Source organism: Mobula hypostoma, chromosome 13 (assembly GCF_963921235.1).
Source record: "Mobula hypostoma chromosome 13, sMobHyp1.1, whole genome shotgun sequence".
NCBI lineage: Eukaryota > Metazoa > Chordata > Chondrichthyes > Myliobatiformes > Myliobatidae > Mobula > Mobula hypostoma.
This window is the reverse complement of record NC_086109.1, coordinates 97,101,157-97,128,686: the sequence shown is the minus strand read 5'-3', so window position 1 is coordinate 97,128,686 and position 27,530 is coordinate 97,101,157. Positions and strand designations below refer to the sequence as shown.

The following is a 27,530-nucleotide window of genomic DNA, read 5'->3' as shown; positions in this document are numbered from 1 at the left end:
GAAAATGATACTGCCTGTCTACTCTATCTAGGCCTCTCATAATGTTATAAACCTCTATCAGATCTCCCCTCAGTCTCCGATGCTCTGGAGAAAACAACCTCTCATTATAGCACATGCCCTCTAGTCCAGGCAGCATTCTGGAAAGCAATGTTACTCCGTTTCATTTTTAAGAATAGTGCATAATTTTATAAGCTGATTTAACTTCCTACAAGGCTTAAGTGAACAATACCAAGAGTGAGTGAGCATCAATTCACTGGGCTATACAAATGGAAGTGACAGCAGAATCCCAAGGCAATTCAATATAATTAAATAACAGCACCAATAAACGAATTTTAAGTATTTCTTTTAACTGCAAGCTTTTATCTGTATCATTGAAATCACTATACACTCAGTATGATAACAGTTCAGTATACTCTTCAAAGTTTAAAATCCAGCAGGCAGTGCTCTCACCCCCTCCACCTGCCCTAACATGTTGTTTCACATTGGTTAGTACCTTAGGCTTATAAGGCTGTGCAGTCTTAATGAAATGATTATGTCGCGTCTTCTCTTTTTTATCTGCTCGATTTGTCAATGATTCCTGGTGTTTGCGCAACTGAGGTATACTAGATGAATGGCGACCAGATCGCTGGATTAAAAAAGACGAAGAAAAACTCATTGAAGTACCAGTGATACTCAAGGGTTGTATTAGATTAGAATTTAAGGATGAACTGTACTCTATTTCATGTTTTCAATTCCAGCTTATTAACTGAATTGCTTCAGGTTCTGAGATATTTGTCTAAACTTCTGCATAATTCAATAACCAAAATATTACACTTATTACAGTTAAGTATGAAGTATATGAGGAATATTAGTACTCCTTCGGGCTGGTACAATGAGCAACTGGATTAGATGCAATTTGCTGATGGCACGGTAGCGTAGTGGTTAGCACAACGTTTTACAGTACCAACGACCTGGGTTCTGTTCCCGCCGGTGTCTGTAGGGAAATTGTACATTCTCCTGTGACTGTGTGGGTTTCCTCCGGGTGCTCCGGTTTCCTCCCACTGTTCAAAGATGTACCGGTTGGCAGGTTAATTGGACATTGTAAATTGTCCCATGACTAGGGTTTTGGTTAAATCAGGGGTTGATTTAGGGCCTACTCCATGGTGTATCTCAATAAATAACATTGGAAGTACATACTAAATTCAGATATATTAAACATTAAATCCTTTTAAAAAATGCAATCAAATGGTCTTAAAGGTTTATAGTAACTGCATATAACTTAAAGGTGGTCAGAAATGTTAACGAATATTCTAAGAATACTGCATTTTATTAGAACATGAAATACCAAAGTGCAACAATGCAGCAGGCAAAAAGCATTTTGAAGATAGATACAAGATTTGAAAAATAAGTTAGAGAAAAGCCAAGGGGATGAAAGAAGACAAATTTATGGAAAACTGATTTGAAATCAAGAACTCCATGGCAATGTGGCTTCCTGCAACTTTTGTAATTCACTTGCAAGCTTGCCTAATGCATAACTTTAGCAGTAATTTATTTATTTATTTTTTTTACAGAGTTAAATACATAATTTAATTCCTACCGAAAGCATCGTCAAAATGAAGGTGAACAGCCAGTCTTTTTAATAACTCTACAGATGTAGAGAACAAACTTTTTAAAAATAAAGAGCTAAAAGTACTAAATATTACATCTCCTCTTTCCACAACTTCAATCAGTTTTTGAACTGAACTAGAAATTTTGGCTCAGGAATGGTGCACAATAACTATGCTGGAATACATCAACCTCATACTTGTTTCAAGAACTTTAAAAATTTTCCATGACCTCTCTCTCCATTTCACAATACAACTTCAAGCTAGTGACTACTTTTGATATCTGAAATATTCTGGAAAATGAGCATACCCTGGTGTGGCCATGAAGATTGTTGTAGATAATTCTGAAACGTTTCCTTGTGTATGTACATCGATATGTTCCACCCATAAGATATTCAATGACGAGTCCTACATCGATCAAGCTGATTTTATAATCTGTAGGAAGGTTCCCCTATGAAAATTAAACCAAAATTATTTATTCCTTGATCAGGATAAAATTCCATCCTTCAGGAAATAACTGTGCATTAGGATTAACGTGTCACTCTAACACATCTCAGGAATCACCAAAAACATAGTGGATGTAAAATGAAATTCAACTTCTGCAGCCCAGTTTCAAACCTGATCTCCACAGCAGTCTTTGTGGAATTTGTGCACTGTGCGCTCCCACGTGTTAGGGACGGGCTAGTTAATAAGATAACCACCCCAGCATATGGGATGCTAGGATCAGAGTCGTTGATGGGAGAACATGGACTTGGTAGGCCAAAGAGCTATTTCAAAGCAGTATGCCTTGATGATCTAACAATGTTGAACTTTCCTTTTGAGTATTCATAGATACTTCATTCATCCCGAAGGAAATTACAGCCACAGTACCATTACAAAATGCACAGATATACAAATATTAAGAGAGAAGCAAGAATAAAAAATAAATTATCTCAAACAGTCTAATGGAGGGGGGTCAACACTTCCCCGGCTATAGGTTGACTCATTATAGAGCCTAATGGCTGAGGGCAAAATTGACCTCATAGAACACTCGAAAGCAGCACAGTTGTCTTAGTCTATTACTAAAAGTGCTCGTCTGTTCAGCCAAGGTGGCATGCTGGGGAGTGGGAAACATTGTCCATAATTGCCAGGATTTTTCGGAGAGTCCTTTGTTCCTACCACAATTTCCAGTGTCCAGTTTGACTCTTATAAACAGAACCAGCCTTTCTAATCGTTTATTGAGCCTGTTGGCATTACTCGTGTTGATGCTTTTGCCCCAGCACACCACCGCAAAGAAGACTGTATTGGCGACAACAATTGGTAGAACATGTGAAGGAGAGGCTGCATTAGTGATGACTTGGTGTGCCATATTAAAGGGGGTGAATACTTATGCAATTATTGTGTTTTCTATTTGTAATTAATTTAGATACTTTATACTTTATTGTCGCCAAACAGTTGATACTAGAACGTACAATCATCACAGCGATATTTGATTCTGCGCTTCCCACTCCCTGGATTACAAATATTAAATATTAAAAATAGTAAAAATTAGAAAACATTAAAAATTTAAATTATAAATCATAAATAGAAAATAGAAAAATAGAAAGTGAGGTAGTGCAAAAAAAAACGAGAGGCAGGTCCGGATATTTGGAGGGTACGGCCCAGATCCGGGTCAGGATCTGTTCAGCAGTCTTATCACAGTTGGAAAGAAGCTGTTCCCAAAAATGGCCGTACGAGTCTTCAAGCTCCTGAGCCTTCTCCCGGAGGGAAGAGGGACGAAAAGTGTGTTGGCTGGGTGGGTTGTGTCCTTGATTATCCTGGCAGCACTGCTCCGACAGCGTGCGTTGTAAAGTGAGTCCAAGGAAGGAAGATTGGTTTGTGTGATGTGCTGTGCCGTGTTCACAATCTTCTGCATCTTCTTTTGGTCTTGGACAGGACAACTTCCATATCAGTTTATGATGCACCCAAGAAGAATGCTTTCTACAGTGCATCTATAAAAATTAGTGAGAGTTTTAGGGGACAGGCCAAATTTCTTTAGTTTTCTCAGGAAGTAAAGGCGCTGGTGGGCCTTCTTGGCAGTGAAGTCTGCTTGGTTGGGTTCCAAGAGGGTGAATACTTTTAATAGAACATAGAAATTTACAGCACATTACAGGCCCTTCGGCCCACAATATTGTGCCAACCATGTAACCTACTCTAGAAACTACCTAGAATTTCCCTAGTGCATAGCCCTCTATTTTTCTAAACTCCATGTACCTAAGAGGCTCTTAAAAGACCCTATTGTATCTGCACTGGCACTTTGCCGGTTTGTTAAAATTCCACTATTAATGGTACTTTTACATTACCCGTTTTTTGCATTAGAATATTTATTTTACATGTCCTGATTTCTTATTAATTCAGAATTTAACAGATTTTTAAATTTTGGACACATTAGTTCAGTGATCTTTGTAAAATATATATTTTAAAGTATTTTAAACATGTTCAGAGATGACAGTATAACTGTAAAGGTCAAAGACTAGCAAGAGTACACTTACCTGTTTAACATCTCTCACTAGATGAAGCAGCGTTGGATTCGTTGGCCCCTGTTTCTGCATTGAAAGAGTACAGAATCGAGAATGCAGTTACCCTAAATAGTAAACTTCGAGGAATGGCAGAGCTAGCAATTTATTCAATGCTGATTCATTTTGCTAAATGTCAACATCTGCAGGACCAATAAATGACTTCTATACTTGAAATTACTTTTAGTAAGTCCTAACGTTATTCGTAAGGTATTGTTGAACATCGAACAGTACAGTACAGCACAGGCCCTTCAGACAACAATGTCATGCTGATAGGTTACTCTACTCCAACACAAATCTAACCCTTCCCTCCCATATAGCAGTATATTTCTTTTTACCACCACCGCTGGTAGCACATTCTGTGCAAAAAGTCTACTTCTGACATCGCCCTCCGTTTTACAGAGCTACAACAGTACTTTGCAGCTCTTTAACTCCATACCCTGACTAATGATGGCCAACACAACATGTGCTTTCTTAGCCACCCTACCACTGTGCATTTCTTTGCTCTCTGGATCCTTCTGTAACCCCACAATGCTAAGAATCCTGCCAGTAACTCTGTACTCCACCTTCAAATAATGTTTCACTTGACACTTCTCTGGATTGAACTCCATCTGCACTTCTCATCCCACGTCTGCATCCTACCAATGTCCTGTTGTAACCTACAACCTTCTACACTATGCACATCACCAATCTTCGTGTTATCTGCAACTTATTAACCCACCCACAGCAATCTCTTCCCACAGTAACCTGGGTATATGCTGCCTGGCCCCAGGGATTTATTTATCCTAACGTTTTTCCAAAAGTTCCAGCACATCCTCTTCCCTAATCGCAACATGTTCCAGCATATTAGCCTGTTCTACGCTAACCTCACATTGATCAAGGTCCCTCTCAATGGTGAATATTGAAGAAAAGTATTCACTAAAGATCTCTCCTACCTCCTCTGACTCCAGGCACGTTCCCTCTTTTATCCCTGATGTGACCTACACTCGCTAATCATCCTCCTGTCCTTCACATGTGTAGATTGCTTTGGGGTTTTACTTAATCCCACTCACCAAGGCTTTCTCATTTCCTCTTCTAGCTCTCATAAGACCCTTTTTAAGCTCCATGGCTACCATACAACTCTTAAGAGTCTGTCTGATATCAGCTTCCTTCTTTGTCTTGATTAAATGTTCCACTTTTCTAGAAGGCACAGCCTTAATATTGAGGGGCGGCCCTTTAGAATAAAAGCAAGGAGGATTTTTTTTTGAACCGAGAGTAGTAAATCTGTGGAATGCCCTGCCACACACTGCAGTGGAAGCCAAGTCCATGTGTATACTTAAGGCAGAAGTTGATAATTTTTTGATCTGTCGGGGCATCAAAAGATATGGCGAGAAGACAGGTGTATGGGGTTGAGTGGGATCCAGGATCAGCCATGATGGAATGGTGGAGCAGACTTGATGGGCTGAATGGCCTGATTCTGCTCCCATGTCTTATGGTCTTAACAACCATGATTCCTTCATGGGTGAAGTTCCAAGTCCATCTACAACCTCCCTCTTTAATTTAGTAAAATGAGACATTTCAACACATACAAAATATGAATTCATGATTTTCTATACATACAGCTGGAATACTATTGCATTCTGATGTCAAACCATTAACTATTGAAGGAAAGAAAATCAGAAAATGCTAGACACTGAGCAGGTCTGATAGAGTTAATATTTCAGGTTGAAGCTCTCGTTCTAGTGAAGGTGCTTTGATCAGAACCATTTATCTTTGAATAGATGGCACCTGACCTGTTGAGTGTTTCCAACATTGTTCTGTTTCAGACTTCCTGCATCTGCAGTTTTTGATGTTTTACACACTTACTGTATTGTATAGCTCTTCAAGTCTCGGGATTGTAAGGAACTTGTGCATGCTGACTCCATTTTCAATGAGAAGTTTTACAAATTCGACTCTATCCATTACAAGAGCATCCAACATTGCTTGTTCAAGTGATCCAACCTGCAACATTCAGTAATAATTACAGGTGGAGACTACCGCTTTAAAAACAAACACACACAATATCATACTATAGAGAAAACATCAAAAAAAATTAATGCATTTGTGATGCTGGGGCATGTCTTTTGCTGAGATACATGATTCAGGATTAGAACATTTCTGGAGAGACTTTAGCATCATCTTCTGCATAGCAGAGCACTGGCCACAACAGCAAGCTCTTCAAAATCAATGGGAAACACTTAATTTTAACATTGTTTCATTTTTCTAAGGTCTTGAGCAATTGCAAATGTGAGTTCAAAGATATTGAAAGACTCAAATCTTTAGTGCAAATGGAGCAGGAGTTGGCCATCTAGCACATTTTGCCATTCATTAGGACCATGGCTGAACTGGCTATGGGCTTTGCTCCATCAAGCTGCCTTTTCCCCCATGAACCCTCAATTACCCTGCAACGCAAAACTTTACCTACCTACCTCTTTCTGAAATACATTTAATGAAGTAGCCTGCACTGTTACACTGCCGCACTGCAGCAATTAACACAACAAACACTATTACAGCTCGGGGCAGCAGAGTTTGGAGTCCAACCCCGGTGTCCTCTGCACGGAGTTTCAGAGTCTTCCTTGTGGAACGTGAGGGTTTTCCCTCGCAGTCCAGAAACGTACCGATTGGTAGGTTTATTTGTCATTGTAGATTGTCCTGTGATTAGGCTAGAGTTAAAATCCAGGGTTACTGGGTGGCACAGGTTGAAGGTTCAGAAGGGCCTATTCCGTGCTCCAGGGATCCCCAACGTTATTTGCACCGCGGACCAGTTTAATATTGACAATATCCTTGCGGACCGGCCGACTGGGGGCGGGGGGCTGTTCAAGTAGGGTTGCCAACTTTCTCACTCCCGAATAAGGGACAAAAGTAGCAGTCAAATACAGGACACTTGTGTTTACTCTGAGAAAGACTACCATGACCACGAAGCCTTGCATGGGCACCTGTGTGTGCATACATGACGTACGCATGCGTTTATGTGCCAATTTTTTTTTCTACAAATCGGTTTTTGCTTAATCTTCCCGATTCTGTTAAGTGAAACTACACTGTACATACATTATTTCTATTTTATATAGGCTGTGTATTTATCATATCATTCCTGCTTTTACTATACGTTAGTGTTATTTTAGGTTTTGTGTGTTTTTGGTATGATTTGGTAGGTTATTTCAAGTTCAACAGTGCGTGACAGGGAATGAGGAGAGGTGCAGCTGACTCATATCGTTTCATATCGCCAAATCATATCGTTTCCTCACGGCCTGGTAGCACGCTTTGCGGCCTGGTACAGGTCCGTAGCCCGGTGGTTGGGGACCATTGCCGGGCTCCACCTCTAAATAAATTTTAAAAAGGCACACAAAATGCTGGAGGGAACTCAACAGGCCAGGCAGCATCTATGGAAAAGAGTAAACAGTCAATGTTTTGGGCCAAGACCCTTCTTTAGGACTGGAAAAGAAGGGGAGAAGTCAGAGTAAGAGGTGGGGGAAGGAGAGGAAGTAGTACAAGGTGATAGGTGAAACTGGGAGAGGGGGAGGGGGTGAATGGTGAAAGATAAAGGGCTGGAGAAGGGGGAATCCGACAGAGGACAGAAGGCCATGGGGGAAGAGCACCAGAAGGAGCTGATGGGCAGGTAAGGAGATAACATGAGAGGAGGGAAACAGGAATGGGGAATGGTGAAGGCTGAGGGTTCTGGAAATCAATTACTGGAAGTTCAAGAAATCGATGTTCATGCCATCAGGTTGGAGGCTACCCTGATGGAATACAAGGTGCTGCTCCTCCAACCCAAGTGTGGCCTCATCACAGCATTAGAGGCGGCCGTGGACTGAAATGTTGGAACGGGAAGTGGAATTGAAATGAGTGGCTACAGGGAGATCCTACTTTTTCTGGCTGATGGAGCACAAGTGCTCAGTGAAGTGGCCTCTCAATCTACGTCGGGTCTCACCGAAATACAGGAGGCCACACATGAGCACTGGATACAGATGATGACCCCAACAGACTTGCAGGTGGTGTCGCCTCACCTGGAAGGACTGTTTGGGACCCTGAATGACAGTGAGGAAGGAAGAGCAAGGGCAGGTGTGATACCTGTTCCGCTTGCCCAAGGAAAAATACCAGGAGGGAGATCAGTGGGGAGAGATGAGTAGACAAGGGAGAGAAAGATGTGCTTGGTGGTGGGATCCCATTGGAGATGGCAGAAGGATATATAATAAATCTATTCCCCAAAACATTGAGGTTATGTATTCTAGCTCTCGTCTCACCTAGCAGTGGAAACAACCTTACTGCCTCTATCTTATCCATCCCTTTCATAATCGTATATGCTTCTATAAGATCCCCTCTCATTCATCTGAATTCCAGTAAGCATTCTCAGGTGACTCAATCGCCCCTCATAGGCTAACCACCTCATCTCTGGAATCAATCTCACAAACCTTCTCTGCACCAACTCCAAAGCCAGTACATTTTTCCCTCAGGTAAGGAGACTAGAACTGCATGCAGTATTGCAGGAGTGGCCTCACCAGTACCCTGTACAGTTCAAGTGAAACCTTTCTGCTCTTAAATTCATTCCCTCCAGCAATGAAGGCCAACATTCCATTTGTCTTCTTGAAAACCTGTAGCACCTGCAAACCAACTTTTTGCAATTCATGTACCAGCACCCCAAAGTCCTTCTGCACAACAGCATGTTGCAATCTTTCACCATTTAAATAATAATCTGATTTTCTATTTTTTTTTGTATTTGCCGAAGTTGTACTCCATCTGCCAGACCCACGTCCACTCACTTAACCTATCTACATCTCTCTTTAGACTTTACGCATCCTCTGCAAAATTGGCCTTTCCACTCAATGTAGTGCCATATATTACACCTACTCCCTTCTTCCAAATCATTAATGTACGAAGTGAATAGTTATGGGCCCAGCACCAACCCCTGCAACACTTCACTTCGATGGTTCGCATGGAAACTGGAATGTGGGCCAGGAGAAGCCCTGTGCCTTGATGTGCTGGGAGGCAAACAGGACAGCAGAAGACATGCTTTGTTGAATATAAACTCATCCTTGTACTTGACATGTTGTACTCACCAGCCATTGCTGCCCATAAACAAATGCATGATTCTTGGCAATGTCCACTCTGTCCCAGGCCAGAGTTAAGATCAATTGATCAAATGCAGAAGAATTGGTACCTGAATTAAGATTTAAAGATTGAGTGAGGTACCAGGTTTAACTACTGCATAGAGTGGAGTATCAAAAGTTGTGGTTCTACAAAATACTTTCTCCTTCTGAACAATAAAGAAATAGGTTACTTTTAAACTGATTTCACATTCACTCAAGAGTAAAAAGTGGACTATTAACAGCAGGCAAACTTTACCTTTCATTCCTGGCCAGTTTGTTTAGGCTGAACACAGCATGATTCAACAGCTAACAGATGACTGCATAATTTCCTTGACAACCACAGTGCTCTCCATAACTAATATATTTGGAGACAATTTCTAAACAATTAAGTAACTGGGGTGCCACAGTAGTGTAGCAGTTAATGTGGAACCATTACAGCTCAGAGTGGAACTCGGAGTTTGGAGTTCAATTCCGGCACCCTCTGTAAGGAGTCTCTGCAAGTCCTGCCCATGGAATGCATGGGTTTTCCCCAGGTGCTCTGGTTCCCTCCTATAGACTAAAGGTGTATTGGGTAGTTTTAAATGGCCATTGTAAATTGTTCTATATTAAATTGGGTTAGATCGGGGTTGTTGGAGATTGCTGGGAAGCTCAAAGGACCAGAGAGCCTATTCTGTGCCGTATCACTAAATAACTAAATAAACATTATCCTTCCCTCAAAACCGTTCCATGCTCTTATTTGGAGAGGTTGCTGTAGTCTGTTTCCTCTAGTCTAAAAAAACACTACAAGAATTACTGGAGAAACAGAAATGGCAGAACAATTAAACAAATACCTATGAAGTAACCTTCTAGAAATATTAAGAAACCATAAATCCAATGAAGATGAGGAACTAAAAGAAATTAGTAAGAAATTGTGCCTCAGAAATTAACAACAATGGGTAAGAGCAACCAGTGGCCAGGGTTCAGTAGTTGAACCCAAGATAGTAAAGGAGTAGCCTTGGAAATGAGTTGTGCCGGTTACTGTTTGCTTCAATGTGGATAGTCAGAGGCTTTTCCCCAGGGCTGAAATGGCTAGCACAAGGGGGCACAGCTTTAAGGTGCTTGGAAGTAGGTACACAGGAGATGTCAGGGGTTGTTATTGTTGTTGTTGTTTTTTATTTATTATTTTTGTTTTTACGCAGAGAGTGGTGAATGCGTGGAATGGGCTGCCAGCGGCAGTGGAGGCAGAAACGATAGGGGCTTTTGAGAGACTCCTGGATGGCTAACATGGAGCTTAGAAAAATAGAGGGCTATGGGAAAGCCAAGGTAGTTCTAAGGTAGGGACATGTTTGGCACAGCTTTGTGGGCCGAAGGGCCTGCATTGTGCTGTAGGTTTTCTATTTTTCAATTCCATACATAATTTGCACACACTGGAAGGTGGTAATGTAACTTCACCGTGGAATTTCAAACAACACATGGCTGCAGAGGCCAAGGCACTGAATATATTTAAGCAGATAGATATATTCCCAGATGCAAAAGACATCAAGTAATCTACTTGGTACCTTATACTTCATTCTAAAATAAAATAAAATCAAAAGTGCATCTGTTGGTCGGAAGGAGGAGAGAGAGCAGCACGCCACGCGTGCGCAGCCCTCCGGTGAAAAATGATATCGTATCCGTTAAATAAGGGCCGTGGACAATTCTGATTTGATGGAGACAGACGTAAAAGCACAGAGGAACATCTGGAGAAATTTCTGAAATGCACGTTCACTGCTGTCGTTACTGCACGGTCGGGAATCTTCTGGAGGGTAGGCCTCAAAATCTCCAGCTTTGCCTGCTGTTGGCGACCGAGATTGAGGTTGAATTGTTCGGACAGAGATGGCGCTCAGTACTCGGTGTCGGAGAGCTGATTCAGAGGCTCGAAGTTTTCGGATGACTCAGAGACATTGTGGTCGGGCATGGCAGGGAGAGTTTTCTTCCTTCTCCCGTCTGTGTGAGATGTGGGACATTTGAGAGACTTTGAACTTTTTACTGGGCTCATGGACTTCTTCATCAAGTTATGGTATTGTCGCACTGTTGTAACTATATGTTATAATTATGTGGTTCTGTCAGTTTTTTTCAGTCTTGGTCTGTCCTGTGTTTTGTGATATCACACCAGAGGAAATACTGTATCATTTCTTAATGCACGCATTACTAAATGACAATAAAAGAGGACTGCGTGTCTTCATAATCTAAAAAAAACTTCATTCTTCTTACATTCATCACCAATGTGGTAAAGCCAAAGGTTATGATGCAAAAAAAATATGAAGAATGGCAACTTAGGAAGATGTGAAATCTGGAATACTTGCCCTTTAACAAAGCTGTCAGAATGGCAACATCTATGTCCTGGTGCTCCTCTGCCCCAATGTGATATACCGTGATCTGAAATTATAGATCCACAATCAAAATCTTAACTCTTGCACTGCTTAATAAAATGTTTCTATTCAATTACTTCGATTATTATAGCCAAGGTTTCTGCAGGTATCAAACTCAAGTGTGCAGACATCGCTCTCAGCTAACCCAAAACTGCCCCCAATCATGCACTTTTGGGGAGGAATGGCAACTTAGGATTTGCTCAATCCATGCAATATATCTGTGCAGATCACGATATGGAAAATATAAAAGCAGCATACCATGACAAATCTGAATTCCAACACCAATAATTTTCTGGATGCCAAAGTGAAAGACGACGTGTCCTCTGGCTTGGTGGAAGGGTCATTATATCAGAATAGTGGTCAGGGCAATAGCAAGAGGACAGTTCTTCACTCAGTGTGCAGTGATTCTTTGGAATTCTGTACCCAGGTTCCATGACTGAACTCGTTCGAAACAGAACTAAATACATTTTTTGGATCTCAAGGCAAAAGTTAAAGATGTAAAGGAATATATGGGGATATTATAGGAAAGTTGCACTAATGTAAAGAGCAGCCATAATCTTGCAGAATGGCGATAGTCACAAGGCAATAATTGTTGCTCCTTCTTCTTTATCTTACATTTTAGTACAGTACCATGGAAAAGGTTACTAGGATGACAATGGAACAACAAGCTAACGTGAGAAAGGGAACACATAGCTAAATAGCTCAGAATCAAGTGGAGGATTGCAAAGGGCAGCCAGCCAATGTTTTCTTGTGCGAATACTGTCTTGCTACAACACATTCTGCCTGGGTGTTGTATGCTGATCATCATACCATCACCAGTGCCAGCTTTCCTCATTTCTGACAGTCTTTAAAAGCTCCAGGATGACAAACCTTCCCCCCCCACCCCCAAATTAATTTGTGGGAACTGAGGGCATTTACTGAATTCGAAGTTCAAAGTAAATTCATTATAAAAAATTATATACATTTTTAATACGGTTATAACCACATTGAACTCAAGATTCATTTTCTTGCAAGAAATCACAATAAATACAAGAAACCCAATAGAATCAATGAAAGACCACAACCAACAGGATAAACACCCAATGTATAAAAGACAAAAAACTGCAAGTACAAAAAATGATAATAAATAAGCAATAAATAGAGAATATGAAATTAAGAGTCCTTGAAAGCAAGCTATCCAGTTAGTTCAGAGCATTCATGTTAACAAGTGCACTGCTATAGATTGAATTCAGATCTGGCCCTGAGGCAATGTTTACTACCTCACAAGATGCTTCTGTGACAAACTTACAAGTTCTCTAGCCTTCATACATTCCATCAGAGTCTGGAATAAATGGTACGCCTCATTTTGGCTGAAGTTGAAGGTCTTTTTGATTGTGGTGAGAATTTCCAATTCCAACCCATCAGGAAGCATTCTATTGGAGAACCAAATACAATACCAATTAACCAGTTAAGTCTACTGAGTATATTAAATAATCTTGAAAAGATAAATAATTTTGGAATTTTAGAAATTCTACAAGTGCTAGAAATCCAAAGCAACACGCACAAAATACTGCAGGTCAGGCAGCATCTTTGGAAATGAGTGAACAGTTGATGTTTTGGGCCGAGATCCTTCATCAGGACTGGAAAGGAAGGAGGAAAGATGACAGAATAAAAGAGGTGAGGGAAAGGGAAGAGGTGACTGGTGAAGCCAGGTGGGTGGGAAAGGCAAGGGCTGGACAGGGAGGAATCTGTTAGAAGAGAGTGGACCATGGGCAAAAGGGAAGGAAGGGACCCGGAGGAGGCAATAGGCAGATGAGAAAAGGCAAGAGGCCAGAGCGGGGAATAGAAGAGGGGAAGAGGAGGCTTTTTCCCCCTCAAATCAGAAGAGGGGGAAAACGATATTCACGCCAACAGGTTGGAGGCTACCCAGATGAAATACAAGGTGTTGCTCCTCCACCCTCAGGGATGACCTCATCATGGCACAAGAGGAGGAAATGGACCAAAGTGTTGAAACGGGAATAGGAACCTGAATCAAAATATTTGGTTACCGGGAAGTGCTCGAAGTGGTCGCACAATTAACGATGGGTCTCACCAATGTAGGGGTGGAATTACTTGTAATTTCAGAGGTGGCACAGTAGCATAGTAGTTAGTCTTCTGCTTTAAAGCAACAGTGATAGGGCTTTCATCTCCACTGCTGACTGTCAGGAGTTTGTATGTTCTCCCCGTGACTGTGTGGGTTTCCACTAGGTGTTCCAGTTTCCTCCCATATTCCAAAAATGGATTAGTAAGGGTTAGTAAGTTGTCGGCATGCTAAGATGGTGCCAGAAGCGTGGTGACACTTGCAGTCTGCCCCCAGCACATCCTTGGACTGTGTTGGTCACTCTATATTTTGGTGTTTCGATGCACATGTGATAAATAAAGCTAATCTTTAATTTTATAGTCTAGATTTTAGGCACAATACAAAATTATTTCAATTGGTTACAAACCCAATTCATGATTCCATGAGTTAAAACTGCTGGTGTGAATGATCCATGAGGGGTGATTGATAAGTTTGTGGCCTAAGGTAGAACGAGTCCATTTTCGAAAACCTAGCACATTTATTTTTCAACATAGTCCCCTCCTACATGTACACACTTAGTCCAGCGGTCATGGAACATAAGGATCCCTTCTTTGTAGAAGCAGTCCTCAGCAGGGGTGATTGATAAGTTTGTGGCCTAAGGTAGAAGGGAGGGGAGGGAACGTCGACTCAGACCATGAGAGGCCTGCGTCGGGCATTTTCATGCCTTACAAACGCAGATTGGAAGTCTGTGGGGCGCCACTCCTCACACAGACACTAGAGCAATGTGTGGGCAAGTGCCTTGCTCAAGGACACAAACACGCTGCCACGGCTGAGGCTCAAACTAGCGACCTTCAAATCACTAGACAAACGCCTTAACCGCTTGGCCACATGCCCAACACATGGTAGAAGGAGATGAGTTATTAACTTCAAACTTTCTGCATTATCACTCAAAAAGTTGAATTGCACATGCATGTAATGAGAGTGTCTTGGACCTCCAGGTGGTCCACAGCAGGGGTGATTGATAAGTTTGTGGCCTTAGGTAGAAGGAGATGAGTTATACAGCTCGTTACATGCACGTGCAGTTCAACTGAGTGAAAATGCAGAAAGTTTGAAGTTAATAACTCATCTCCTTCTACCTTAGGCCACGAACTTATCAATCACCCCTGCTGAGGACCACTTCTGGAGGTCCAAGACGCCAACTTCTACAAAGAAGGGATCCGTATGCTCCACGACCGCTGGACTAAGTGTGTAAATGTAGGAAAAATAAATTTGCTAGGTTTTCTAAAATTGACTCCTTCTACTTTAGGCCACGAGCTTATCAATCACCCCTCGTAGAATCTGATCTTTTGCCTTGCATGTTCATAAAATCATTTGTCGTTTCCTTTTACCTCACATAAAGCCTTCTTCATACAAATTATCCATTAATCTTCTTAAAACGGCGGGAGGAGCGAGAGCAGTGCGCCGCACGTGCGCTGCCCTCCAGTGAAAAATGATATTGTTTCCGTTAAATAGGGGCCGTGGACAATTCTGATTTGATGGAGACAGACGTGAAAGCACAGAGGAACATCTGGAGAAATTTCTGAAACGCTCGTTCGCTGCTGTCGTTACTGCACAATTGAGAATCTTCCGGAGGGAAGGCCTCAAAATCCCCTGCTTTGCCTGCTGTTGGCAACCGAGATTGAGGTCGAATCGCTCGGACAGAGATGGCGCTCAGTGCTCGGTGTTGGAGAGCTGAATTGGAGGCTTGAAGTTTTCCGATGACTCAAGAGTCGGATTGTGGTCGGCATGGCAGGGAGAGTTTTTCTTCCTTCTCCCGTCTGCGTGAGATGTGGGACATTTGAGAAACTTTGAACTTTTTACTGTGCTCATGGACTTCTTCATCAAGTTATGGTATTGTTGCACCGTTGTAACTATGTGTTATAATTATGTGGTTTTGTTAGTTTTTTGAGTCTTGGTCTGTCCTATGTTTTGTGATATCATACCAGAGGAAATATTGTATCATTTCTTAATGCATGCATTACTAAATGACAATAAAAGAGGACTGCGTGTCTTCATAATCTAATCTCTTGAGCCCTGTGTGTTGAAGTTGAGACAGCCTGTGAGATTTCCAAGATTAAAGGATTTCAACATTGAAAGCCACAGATGGACTATCTCTGTTGATCAGTGAGCTCCTAACAAGGTAGCAATAATTTTAAAAAGATCACTACAGGCTACAATCAATTTACAGATTTTATTTTTTTGTGCCTCCTAAAGCAGAGTACCTTGTTAAAACAAACTGAGAAACATTGGGAAAGTTTAGTGAGCTTGAGCGGTGCAGTGGTGGTAGGGATCAAAAGAGATGGCTCAGACTGACATTTTGGGCTGTCACACTGCATGAGCATTATTCTAATTTCAGACTTTACTGAGATGAGGGATAATACTTAATTCCATGAAATCACAACACGTGGATGCACACTACCTTCTGTTTTCATTACTTACAAATGCTATGTCTAGCCATAAGTTACAGTGAAGTACAAGTTTCTCTCTGATGAGTAACTTACCCTCCTTCCTCAGTTTGCTTGTGTACGTAGGCCAGGAGGTCTGCAGCTCGCCCAGTCCCTTCACATACAACCACCGGTACTGGGGGCGTCTCTTGAAGGTATTCCAGCACTGTGGGTATCACGTTAGGACCACCCTCAAATATCAAAGCAACTACTGGTACACCTTGGCCTATTCCTGTAAAATCAGAGCATCAAATGATATTTCTAAATGAAACTTCATCGTTATACACCTGCAAGAAGAAAGTAGAGGCCAGAGTGTTAAGGAAGGGGTACACTGATGATCATAAGTATATCTGTATCAGGAAGGAAGTGGTTTTAAGAATATTGCCACATTTAAGTGAATAAATCCTCAGGCCTTGACGGGATCTATTCCTAGATACTAAGTTAGCAGATTGTTGGGATTCTGAGGGAGATGCTTGCACTGTTGTTACCCATGGGTGAGATACCAGAAGTCTACAGAGTAGTCAGTTATCACCTTGTTGAAAGGTGGCAGGAGGGAGAAGCCCAGAAACCACAGGTCAGCTGGCTTTACATCAGGGCAGGGAAGTTGTTGAGAAGATGGAGGAACAGGATTCATGTTCAGCTGGAAAGGCAGCAACTGATTAGGAACCAGCATGGGTTTTTTGGCAAGGGAAATGATCAAACAAATATGACTGCATTATATCATTGGATTTCACTGAAACCTATTTATGTTGGAAGACTTCAACACAGTAGATTTGGAGAGGATGTTTCCTACAGTGGGAGAGTTTAAGACAAGAGGATACAGCCTCAGAATAGAGTGGCATCCATTTAGAACAGAGATGAGGAGGAATTTCTTTAGCCAGAGGGTGGTGAATCTATGGAATTCATGACAACAGCGGGCTATGGAGGCCAAGTCATTGGGTACATTTAAGGCAGAGGTTGATAGGTACTTGATTAGTCAGAGCATGAAGGGATATGGGGAGTAGGCAGGAAACAGGGCTGAAAGGGAAATGGCAGAGCAGACTCAACTGGCCAAATGGCCCAAGTGTGCTCTGACATCTTATGGTCTTATTTCAGTAGATAACTTAAAAGTTTACAAGGGTAGCACAGTGGACATGGTTTACACAGACTTCAGGAAGGCTTTTGACAAGGTCCCACACGGTAGGCTGGTCCAGAAGAACAAGGTTCATTGGCAATTTGGCTCCAAAACCACCGAGTGATAGGAGGCAAAGGGTAGTGTTTTTTCCGACTACCAGTCTGTAACAAAGTGTACTACAGGGATTGGAGCTGTAAACTGAATTTAATAGAAACACACGTCAGGTAATGACTTTAAGGAAGTCAAACTCTGGTGGTAGGATATTCAAAATGGATAACAGTGGCCATAGGAATGTGAGTGTACTGAAATCTGTGTGTGCAAATCCATACTCCCTGAAAATGGCCACATAGGTGATTAGAGCAGTAAAGAAGGCATTTGTTACATTGGCTTTCATAGGCTGTATAAGAATTGGGATAACATTTTAGCTGTACTAAACACTGGATCACATGGAGTACTGTGTAAAATTCTGGTCACCATTTTACTAGGAGTACAGAAAAGGTTCACAGGTTGTTCCTGAAATGGAGGGTTGTAATTAAATGGAGAGATTGGATAGGCTGAGTTTATTCTGACTGGGACAGAGGAGGCTTGAGATGATCTTTTAGAGAGGCAGATAGGACAGATAGTCTTGTTCCCAGAGCAGGAGAATCAGGTGCACGTTTAATATTACACTCCTTGGATGATATCTTCCAGATAGCAAATTTCTCAAATTGCTTCATTTTTTCTACACCTTTGTCTTGTTTGTGTTACGGAAACTGCTGGAGCCTGTGACGTACAGTTTGGAACTCAATGGAAGGGTTTAGCGCTATGCTGTGTCCAGAGAGCTGCCTCAAGGAGATAGAGACGGGAGGCCAAAAAGGACCGAGAACACAAGCTGACTCAGAGAAAAGACCAGAGACAGGGCACAGGGTCATGAACAACACCATCTTGAAGCGGCAAGGAAGACTGAAGCACTGAGATGAATGCAGTGGGGTCACCGACAGCTCCCAACAGAGATGGTCAGCAGCTGGATCAGCAACGTTCGGACCCGGGTCAGCTGTCACTCTCTACAGAAGGACTGAGTTTGTCGGCTGCTCTCCTCGTATGCAGATGAAAAGATATTTATGATATTCTGAGATTTATGTAATAATTGGACTGCACTTCATATTGGTTTCCTTCTATGTTTTTTTTCTTGTGGCTGATCCATTAATTGTTTTGTGCAAGTTGGGGGAGAAACTTGGGGGTTTGATGTGGCCGTCCCTGTTCTTTTCTGCAAATGAGGTGGTCGGGGACTGTTATTGCAGCTGTTTTTTTTTCTGTGGGAGAGGGGGGATTTTGGGGTCTACGAGCTTTGTTTCTTTTCTTTTTTGTACTGGGGTGGGGGGAGATTGATGTCTTTTCTTTCATCAACACCCATGGTCATTCTGTATTTAATGGCTATCTGGAGCAGATAATTGTCAGAGTTGTATTATACATACATACTTTGACAATAAAATGAACCATTGAACCTTTTATAAGAGGGGAGAAAGTTAAAGATGTCTGAGTAGTACATTTCCTAAAACACAAGGTGGTAATTGTATGGAACAGGCTTCCAGAGGAGATGGTGGAGGCAGAAGTTGCACTTAATTGATTTAACAGACGTGTAGAAAGAGAAGGAGTAAAGGTACACTGTCCTACTACAAGCACATATGAGCAGCGCAGAGCAGCCGAACAGTCCATGAGCAAAGATCGGGTTAAAAAGGGCCTCCTTCCCTGGTGTACGATCCCATTCAATGAACACTGACTTAATGAACTCTCTCCTCCAGGCAAAATCTCTGCTGGTCCATAGTGTATATGCTAGAATAATTTTAGAGAAATTCCCTACCAGTCCAATAAGATCAGCCACTAGTATCCTGCCTAACTTTAGAATACACTTTTAGTCAGCATCTAACAGCCTCCTGGAGAGTCAGGCTCAGTTGAGCACTGCTGAGCAAAAGACAGCGGAAACATCGGGGGATGGTGCACTGATGGGCTGGAGGGGATGGAAAGAAGTTGATTTATATCAGAATGGATGGCTCATAAATAACACAGGTAGGTCACTTGAAACTTAAAAACTTTTGAAATTGTACATGCGTATTTGAATGGCTTAATGTCAGCACATGAATCAGTCACTGAACCTAGAGAAATGGTCCACCCACAATCTGTAAAGATGAAAATGCTTCTTGCATTTTAATTTCTGAAGATGTATAAAACTACTGAGTTGCCAAGAGCTTCAAATTAACATTCTTTCCTCAACAAGTTAACTGAAAATCCAGAACACAGTGGATTCCGGTTAATTGAGTCAACTCTTAAAGAACAAAAACTAATTGAGGAAATGAACTGGGATTCTCTTCGTTTATTTGGGACACTATGCCACTTAATTGGAGCAGGAGACTATTGCCAAACAGGTTATAATTATCATCAGTCACTCGTACCTGTTAGATGCAACACTGCACTTAGAGCGATCAGTTTTTAAAATGGCATCAGTTGTGAGTGTTTGTGCTCAAAAAGCAGTGATTTGTGTCACTAATATTTGGCTATAAATAAGCAGAAAGACAATTCGATTCAGAACTGTTTTGCTTGGAGATGCCAGAAATGGCCAGGATTGACAATGAAACTATTTCACTACTTCAACAAGTTAGGAATTATGAAGAACGAGAGGGCATCGACAACCATCTTGATGTTACACTGAAAATGAAGATTTGGAGAATGCAATTGCCGATAGCATTGTACGAAGGCAGACCATTGTCTGCACTAGGTGCCTGCACTGATTTTGTATATCGTGTACACTGGATGAATTCCTGTCAATAACTATTAGGACCTAATACAGTTTTATGATATTGTAGTACTATTTGCGGTGCTCTAATTTGTTCTGTATTTTATCTAAGTACATAATTCGTCACTCAGTTTGTCTTTTTTTAAAAAAAATACCTTGTAACTATTTCCATGAAACTTTGGCTAATTGGGGCTGCCACTTTATTGGGCCAAAATGTACTAGTCCTGATGTGCCCTAATTAACAGGAATCCACTGTATTAAACCATAATTACAAAATCTATCAGCCAACATCTGCTAGTCTGATGATAATAAATGTCTGCAGCACTAACTTGCATGAATCTTTTGGAGGTTGATGTGTTTCTCCAGTTCTCTCCGAAGTCTGACTTCAGCACCATACTTGCCGACTGTGCCATCATCCACCAGAATGAAATGGGAATGCAGACTGTTTAGAACATTCAGCTTACTCAGAGGGTTCAGTAAGGTCTGGTACGGGACAACAACCTAAAAGCAGATATGAAGCACATCAGAAAGCATTTTAAAGGCAGTAAAACTGAACAATGCTCAGCTCAAATTGAAGTACAACTGCCTTACATCTCTTCCAACGAGGTCATTCCTATTTTCAATAACACCCCAAGGGGCTATCCCAATTGTACAAATCTTCCGAGAGGAACGCGAGATATGTTCTTTCAGTGCATCACCCACATGTTTCACAACACCTAAGAAAAATAACCACATTTTTACTCAAAGTAACAGCAAAATAAAGTGTTCAATCCCATTTTATACAGCAAAACAGCAAACTTAAAACCTTCTAGAAGAGAGGCTTCATAAGCTTGGGACTCCTTACACGTGAAACAAATGGTAAGATTTCAGAATTAGAATCAGATATAACATCACTGGCATAGGTCTTAATTTTTTTGCAGCAATACAGTGCAATACATTATAAAACACTATAAATCTCAAGATATATACAAAAATTAAATAAATAGTGCAAAAAGAGGGAGAATCTATGAGGTAACGTACATGGGTTCATTGTCTATTCAGAAATCTGATGGCAGAGAGGAAGAAGCTGTTTTTAAAATGCTGACTCTACAGGCTCCTATACCTCTTTCCTGATGAGAAGAGGGAATGTCCTGGGTGATGGGGGTCCTTAATGATGAATGCAGCCTTTTTGAGGCACTGCATTTTGAAGATGTCCTCAATTCTGGGGAGGCTAGTGCCCATGACAAAGTTAGCTGACCTTCCAACTTTCTGCAGCTTTTCCCCGATCCTGTTCAGTGGCCCCTACATACTAGACAGTGATACAACCAGTTAGACTGCTTTCCACGGTACTTGTGCAGAAATTTGCGAGTGTCTTTGTTGACATACCACATCTCAAACTGCTTATGAAATATTGCCAGTATCATGCCTTCTTTGTAACAGCATCAATATGTCAGGCCCAGAATAGATCTTCAGAGATGTAGACAAGCAGGAACTTGAAACTGCTCACCCTTTCCACTGCTGATCCCTTGGTGAGGAGTATGCTCCTGCAACTTCCCCTCCCTGAAGTGCACAATCAATTCCCTGGTCTTACTGATGTTGAGTGCTAGGCTGTTGCTGCACCAGCACTCACCCAGCTGATCCATCTCACTCCTGTACACCACCTCATCACTATCTGAAATTCTACCAACAATAGTTGTGTCATTGGCAAATTTATAGATGATGTTTGAGCATAGCCACACAGTTGTGGGTGGCTACAGATGAAGAGACAAAAAGGTTAGCTTACTGTACATGTTGCTTTTGACGTGGTAGAACATTTCAAGGGACCAGAGACTGAGGGTTTAGCTACACTTATATAGATTATTTTTGATACTTGAAGTATTTTTGTTCTATTCTCTCAGCATGCTACAGCAGACAATGATCCACACCCATTGTTTATTATATCAGAGATGGAGAGTATCTGCTGATTTGCTACCTATGGATTCACTTACTCTACTCACTTTATATCTATGACTGTGTGACTCAGTACAGCTCTGATGCCATATTCAAGTTTGCTGGCAACACCACTGTTATTGGCCAAATTAAAGGCAACGAAACAGCCAAATGAAAATCTGGCTGTGTGGTGCCAAAACAACAACCTCTCACTCAATGTCAGCAAGAGCAAAGAGCTTATTATTGACTACAGGAGATGAAACTGGGGCTCCATGAGCCAGTCCTCATTTGGGGATTGGAAGAGGAGAGGGGCAGTAGCTTTAAGTTCCTTGGCATCAATACATCAGTGCCATCACAAAGGTGGCATGGAAGCACCTCTACTTTCTTATTTGGCATAGATTCCGCACGTCACAAAACGCTTTGATGAACGTCTGTAGATGCAGTGGAGAGCATCCTAACTGGCTGCATCACGGTCCGAAATGGAAAAGGTTACAGAAAATGGAAATACACTCCAGTCCATCACAGGCAGAGTCCGCCCCACTGCTGAGCATATTTACATGGAGCACTGCCACAAGAAAGCAGCAAACACCAAAGACCCCTCAGGTTGCTATCATCAGGCAGGAGGATCCCACACCACCAGGTTGATGGAAAGACATTGCCCTGCAACCATCAGACTCCTGAACCGACATGGATAACTTCAATTACCACTGCTCTGAACTGATTCTACAGTCCACAGACTCAGTTTCAAGGGATCTTTGCAGCTCATGTTCTCCATGTTATTTATATTGGCAATTTATTTACTCTGCCCATTGCTGGTTCTCAGTCTTTGTCCATGTATAGATTTTCAGAAAATTCTATTGTATTTTTCCATGTAAATGTCCACAAGAAAAATCAATCTCAAGATAGTACGTAGTGACATATATATGCACTGTAATAAATTTAGTTTGGACTTTCTGAACGCTGAACATGCTCATGTAGTTAGCCACAGGCTCCATTTATTTTTTTTTAAAATAATTGTCCGTATCTGATGCCTTGCACCTATACTATTCATGGGGGAGACTTTGGGAGTAAACTCCAAGGAAAAATCTCGAGCTGGAATCCCCAAGGCAGCCCTACGTTGAGTTCAATGTTGTCTAGCAACTCCTGTGATGCCAGAGGTGCCAAACTGCCACCAATGCTGGTCTCTGCTATTCCTTTGGGTTCATTAGCTGCGCAGAGAGGGAGAGCCTGCTGCATGGGCAACAGTTTGCTCTTTGCATCAGCTAGGATGCTACATCCATGGCTTACCCCAACCAGTGGAGGGCTTTAATGTCTGTATACACACGTGCATCAGGAAACAAATCACTGTCTCAATACAGAAGCAGTTTGCAGGCCAGGTTAAGTGGCTTACCGCTAAGCCATGTGCTGACAGAGGTATCAGAGCACAGATGCAACTTGCATTTTCAAAACCAAGTTTCAATGGAAATAGTCTCTTTCTTTCACGTATTTGAACACTAAAATATTCATTAATGTGTCAATGCTTTTAGAAGATTATACAGCATATTTAACTTTATTTGGGAGGGAATTTGGGTACAAAATATTCCTTAATGGTATCCATGTCTTTTGGTCAAAATCTCTAGTGGGGTGATAATGAGGACCGTGTGCACATAGAACAGGCTGAGTGGTGACACGGTACACTAGATTAGGAGCAATCAGTTTCAAGTTGGGTCAGTTCAGGATAATTATATCAGAAGCATTGAGTCCAATGATGTCCAGCAGGGAACAATTTTACAGCACATGGATGTGTTTCACCAGACCAACATGCACAAAGGCAAGAGGTAGGAATAATTAACAATCAGCGACTCGTGACTTTTTGATACAACGTTTGCAGAGAATGGGTATGTCAGTTCTGTAATATGCATCTTTAAATCAAAGTTAATGCATCCAGCTGCAAGTTTTGATAAGTGATCTGGCTCATCTCTTCAGATAAATGTCTCTCGCAATTCAGCTAATGTTCTGCTCTATTGCAGCTTTATAAAACTCTAGTTAGGTTGTATCTGGGGTAATGCATACAGTTCTGGTCACCCCATTGTAGGAAAGATGTTGAAGCTTTCTAGAGGTTTACTAGGATGCTGCCTGGGTTAGAGGGCATGTGCTATAGAGAAGTTGGATCGTTTTCTCTGGAGCAGCAGACGCTGAGGGGAGATCTGTTAGATGTTAATAAGATTATGAGTGGCAATGATAGAGTAGTCAGACAGCATCTTTTTCCAATGGTCAATATGTTTAACACCAGAGGGCATGAACTTATAGTGGGGGGGGGGGGGAGAATTTCAAAGGAGATGAGAGAGGCAAGTTTTTTTTTAAAAAAAGGATATACTCAGAGTGGATTGGTGCCTAGAATGCACTGCCTGTTATGGTAGTGAAGGTAGATACATCAGGGACTTGAGGCACATTGATGTGAGGAAAATGGAAGGATATGGACATGGTGCAGACGTTAGGGATTAGTTTGGTTAACCATTTGATTACCAATTTAATTGGTTCCGCACAATATTGTGGGCCAAAGGGCCTGTTCCTGTTCCATATACCATGTTCTAAATGTAGATTAGTGAGAAGCGGCACACAAGTTAGGAATCGGACAGAAAGTAATCTCTGGTGAACAACCAAGTTGTGATTCAACCATTTGGCAAGGCATACCTGCATTCACTCCTCCAGTTAGAATCCAAGCTCCTGTGGTCACTGCTGCCTTGATCAAGCCTTTTCCAACAACTTGCTTAATGCGTGGATGGAGTTCAAAGTTCTGCATCCCTCCATGCACAGATATAACGAGCTTAGGCAGCTCCATCTGCCACTCCTTCAGCATCAGTCTTAAAACAGCTTCAGGTTTACTGTCATAGGATAACCGCACAAACTGCACCAAAATGATATAGATCTTTATCAGTTATGCATGAATCCCATATGGAGTGGGGGGGCAACAGTGTTTAAAATTCTGACCTCTACAAATTTTTACTGGAAGAACAGGACCCACATGCTATATTAGTACTTCCCGTGGCAGCCTTGATCAACTACACTATAATCGCTTCTCTCTACACAATGTTCTGTGGGGTACCACGGTAGTGCAGCAGTTAGCCCAGGGCTTCAGAACTCTGAGTCCCATCCTGAACACAAGGAGTTTGTACATCCTCCCCATGGAATGCACAGGTTTCCTCTGGGTACTCCAGTTCATCCCCATAGGCCAAGACCGGTTAGTAGGTTAAACGGTAATTGTAAATTGTCCTGTGATTAGGGCTCGGACCAGTTAGGGCTAAGGGCCTGTATCTGTGTTGTGCGATTCCATGACTATAAAAGTAATACTATCTTTTAAGGCTTTTCAAAATTGGTCAAATGAAAGAACAGAACCAACACCCTTTGACTGGAAAAGAAAAATTAAACTTTGTTATGTAGCTTTTCAGTTTTTAAGGTAAAAATAATAAATGTCATTTACATACAGTACCCAATGACTGAGGAACTTGGTAGCAACATCTTTTGGTTTCTAAATAAAGCTTTGTCTCTAGAAATTACATTGGGCAAGTCATTAATACACCTCTTATTAATCCTTGTATTAACCTTATGGATTATTTTAACACATGTAGAAAAAATATCTAATTTTACAAACCTTGGCCCTGTAAGAATGTGAGCCTCCCTGAAAATTAATAACCCCATAAGCATCTGTTGGGCTCTCATTTGTGTGTTTCTCCACTGACCATTCCTCTTTCTCCAAATTTGTAGTCTCACCCAATTTTACTTCGGAATATTTCATTGCCAGACTTGCAGTGAAGCCAAGATGTTGCCGGACCAGTCGACCACAGCAACACCTGAAATGAGGAAGCAGATGGGTTATAGCTTAGAAGGTACAGCATATAGATTTGTCCATTGATCAACAATAATATTTGTACCCTATAGCAAAGGAGAAAACGTTTATTGAAACAGCCAAAACGTGGAAAATATCTATTTCAGCAGAATTAGATATGACAGTTTCACTGAAAGGGAACAATTCCCTACAGCAATTGGCATATGGATCTTTAACACCCATCTAAATGCTAACATTGAATTTAAATACAGCAGACAAAGCCCAATAAGTAGAGATTATTTAGTAGTTACACACTTCTGGCATGCAAAGGGCCTTGTATCAAATTCTTAAAACAGTTATGCAACAAATAATAAATGAATTCAGTTTCCCTCGAATATTATCTATTATCCCATTTAACTTGAGCTAGATTTGGAAAGTTCGGCCACATTTATCTGGATAATTACCTTGAATACTCGTATTAGGCTGGTCACAAAATGCATTAGCCATTTAGAGTGAAGAACAAGCTGACAACTGCATATTCACAGGTTAAAAGGCAAGAAGATGGCAAGTGCAATTCAATGCATATTGATGTGAAGAAATTAAAACCATTGGTTAGATTACTCCTTGTTTTGAGGTAAATGATCTAGAAAGCATTATGTATATAATAAATTTAAAAGATATACGAATATGGGAAAAATACTGAGAAACTGCTTGATGTTCCAGGTTTTGGAAGACTCAAAAAGGGATAAGGAAAGAGGTGGGATAGGAGAGGAGGAGGGGAATTGCTAAATCAGGGATAGAATCACTGCCACAGAAAGGAAGGGCATCATGGTGGGAACATCTACTGGGCCAGAGTGTGCAGAAGTCAAAAATAGGAAGGCAGCAATCATTTCATTAGGAGTATTCTATAGGCCACTAGGATATTGAGAAGCAGGTAAGTAGGCAGATTTTGGAAAGGTACAAATATTTCAGGGTTGTTGTCATGGGTGGCTTAAACTTCTCTAATAACCATATAACTTTATAACAATTACAGCACGGAAACAGGCCATCTTGGTCCCTCTAGTCCGTGCCGAACTCCTACTCTCTCCTAGTCCCACCAACCTGCACTCGGTCCATAACTCTCCATTCCCTTCCTGTCCATATATCTGTCCAATTTAACTTTAAATGACAACATCGAACCTGCCTCAACCACTTCTGCTGGAAGCTCGTTCCACACAGCCACCACTCTCTGAGTAAAGAAGTTCCTGCTCATGCTACCCCTAAACTTTTGCCCTTTAACTCTCAATTCATGTCCTCTTGTTTGAATCTCCCCTGTTCTCAATGGAAAAAGCCTATTCACGTCAACTCTATTAATCCCTCTCATAATTTTAAACACCTCTATCAAGTCCCCCCATCAACCTTCTACGCTCCAAAGAATAAAGACCTAACTTGTTCAACCTTTCTCTGTAACTTAGGAGATAAAACCCAAGCAACATTTTAGTAAACCACCTCTGTACTCTCTCAATTTTATTGACATCTTTCCTATAATTCGGTGACCAGAACTGTACACAATACTCCAAATTTGGCCTTGCCAATGCCTTGTACAATTTCAACATTACATCCCAACTCCTATAGATAATATTGGCTGGTATCTCCTTAACACAAAATGTTTAGATAGGGCAGAGTTTATTAGGTGTGTCCAGGAAGGACTCCTGACACAGTATGTGGCCAGGCTAACTGGAGGAGAGGCCATACTGGATCTGGTACCAGGCAATGAACCTAGAAAGGCAACAGATCTCTCAGTGGGTTAGTATTTCAGAGACA

At 41.5% G+C, this 27,530-nt stretch overlaps 1 protein-coding gene across 4 annotated transcripts in view; it reads right to left on the bottom strand.

Annotated features, from left to right (window-relative positions):
• The window catches only part of trpm7 (transient receptor potential cation channel, subfamily M, member 7), a 149,466-nt gene that overhangs the window by 53,764 nt on the left and 68,172 nt on the right, over positions 1 to 27,530 (bottom strand). For all 4 annotated transcript variants that reach the window (XM_063066289.1, XM_063066292.1, XM_063066291.1 and 1 more), the window contains 12 exons: positions 25,554 to 25,752; positions 24,596 to 24,809; positions 20,606 to 20,730; positions 20,344 to 20,515; positions 16,188 to 16,362; positions 12,898 to 13,021; positions 11,544 to 11,616; positions 9,190 to 9,290; positions 5,963 to 6,097; positions 4,094 to 4,147; positions 1,894 to 2,034; positions 494 to 625 (listed from right to left, as the gene is read on the bottom strand). In XM_063066289.1, the coding sequence (XP_062922359.1) occupies positions 494 to 625; positions 1,894 to 2,034; positions 4,094 to 4,147; positions 5,963 to 6,097; positions 9,190 to 9,290; positions 11,544 to 11,616; positions 12,898 to 13,021; positions 16,188 to 16,362; positions 20,344 to 20,515; positions 20,606 to 20,730; positions 24,596 to 24,809; positions 25,554 to 25,752 (1,645 nt within the window). The remainder of the gene's footprint in view (positions 1 to 493; positions 626 to 1,893; positions 2,035 to 4,093; positions 4,148 to 5,962; positions 6,098 to 9,189; positions 9,291 to 11,543; positions 11,617 to 12,897; positions 13,022 to 16,187; positions 16,363 to 20,343; positions 20,516 to 20,605; positions 20,731 to 24,595; positions 24,810 to 25,553; positions 25,753 to 27,530) is intronic.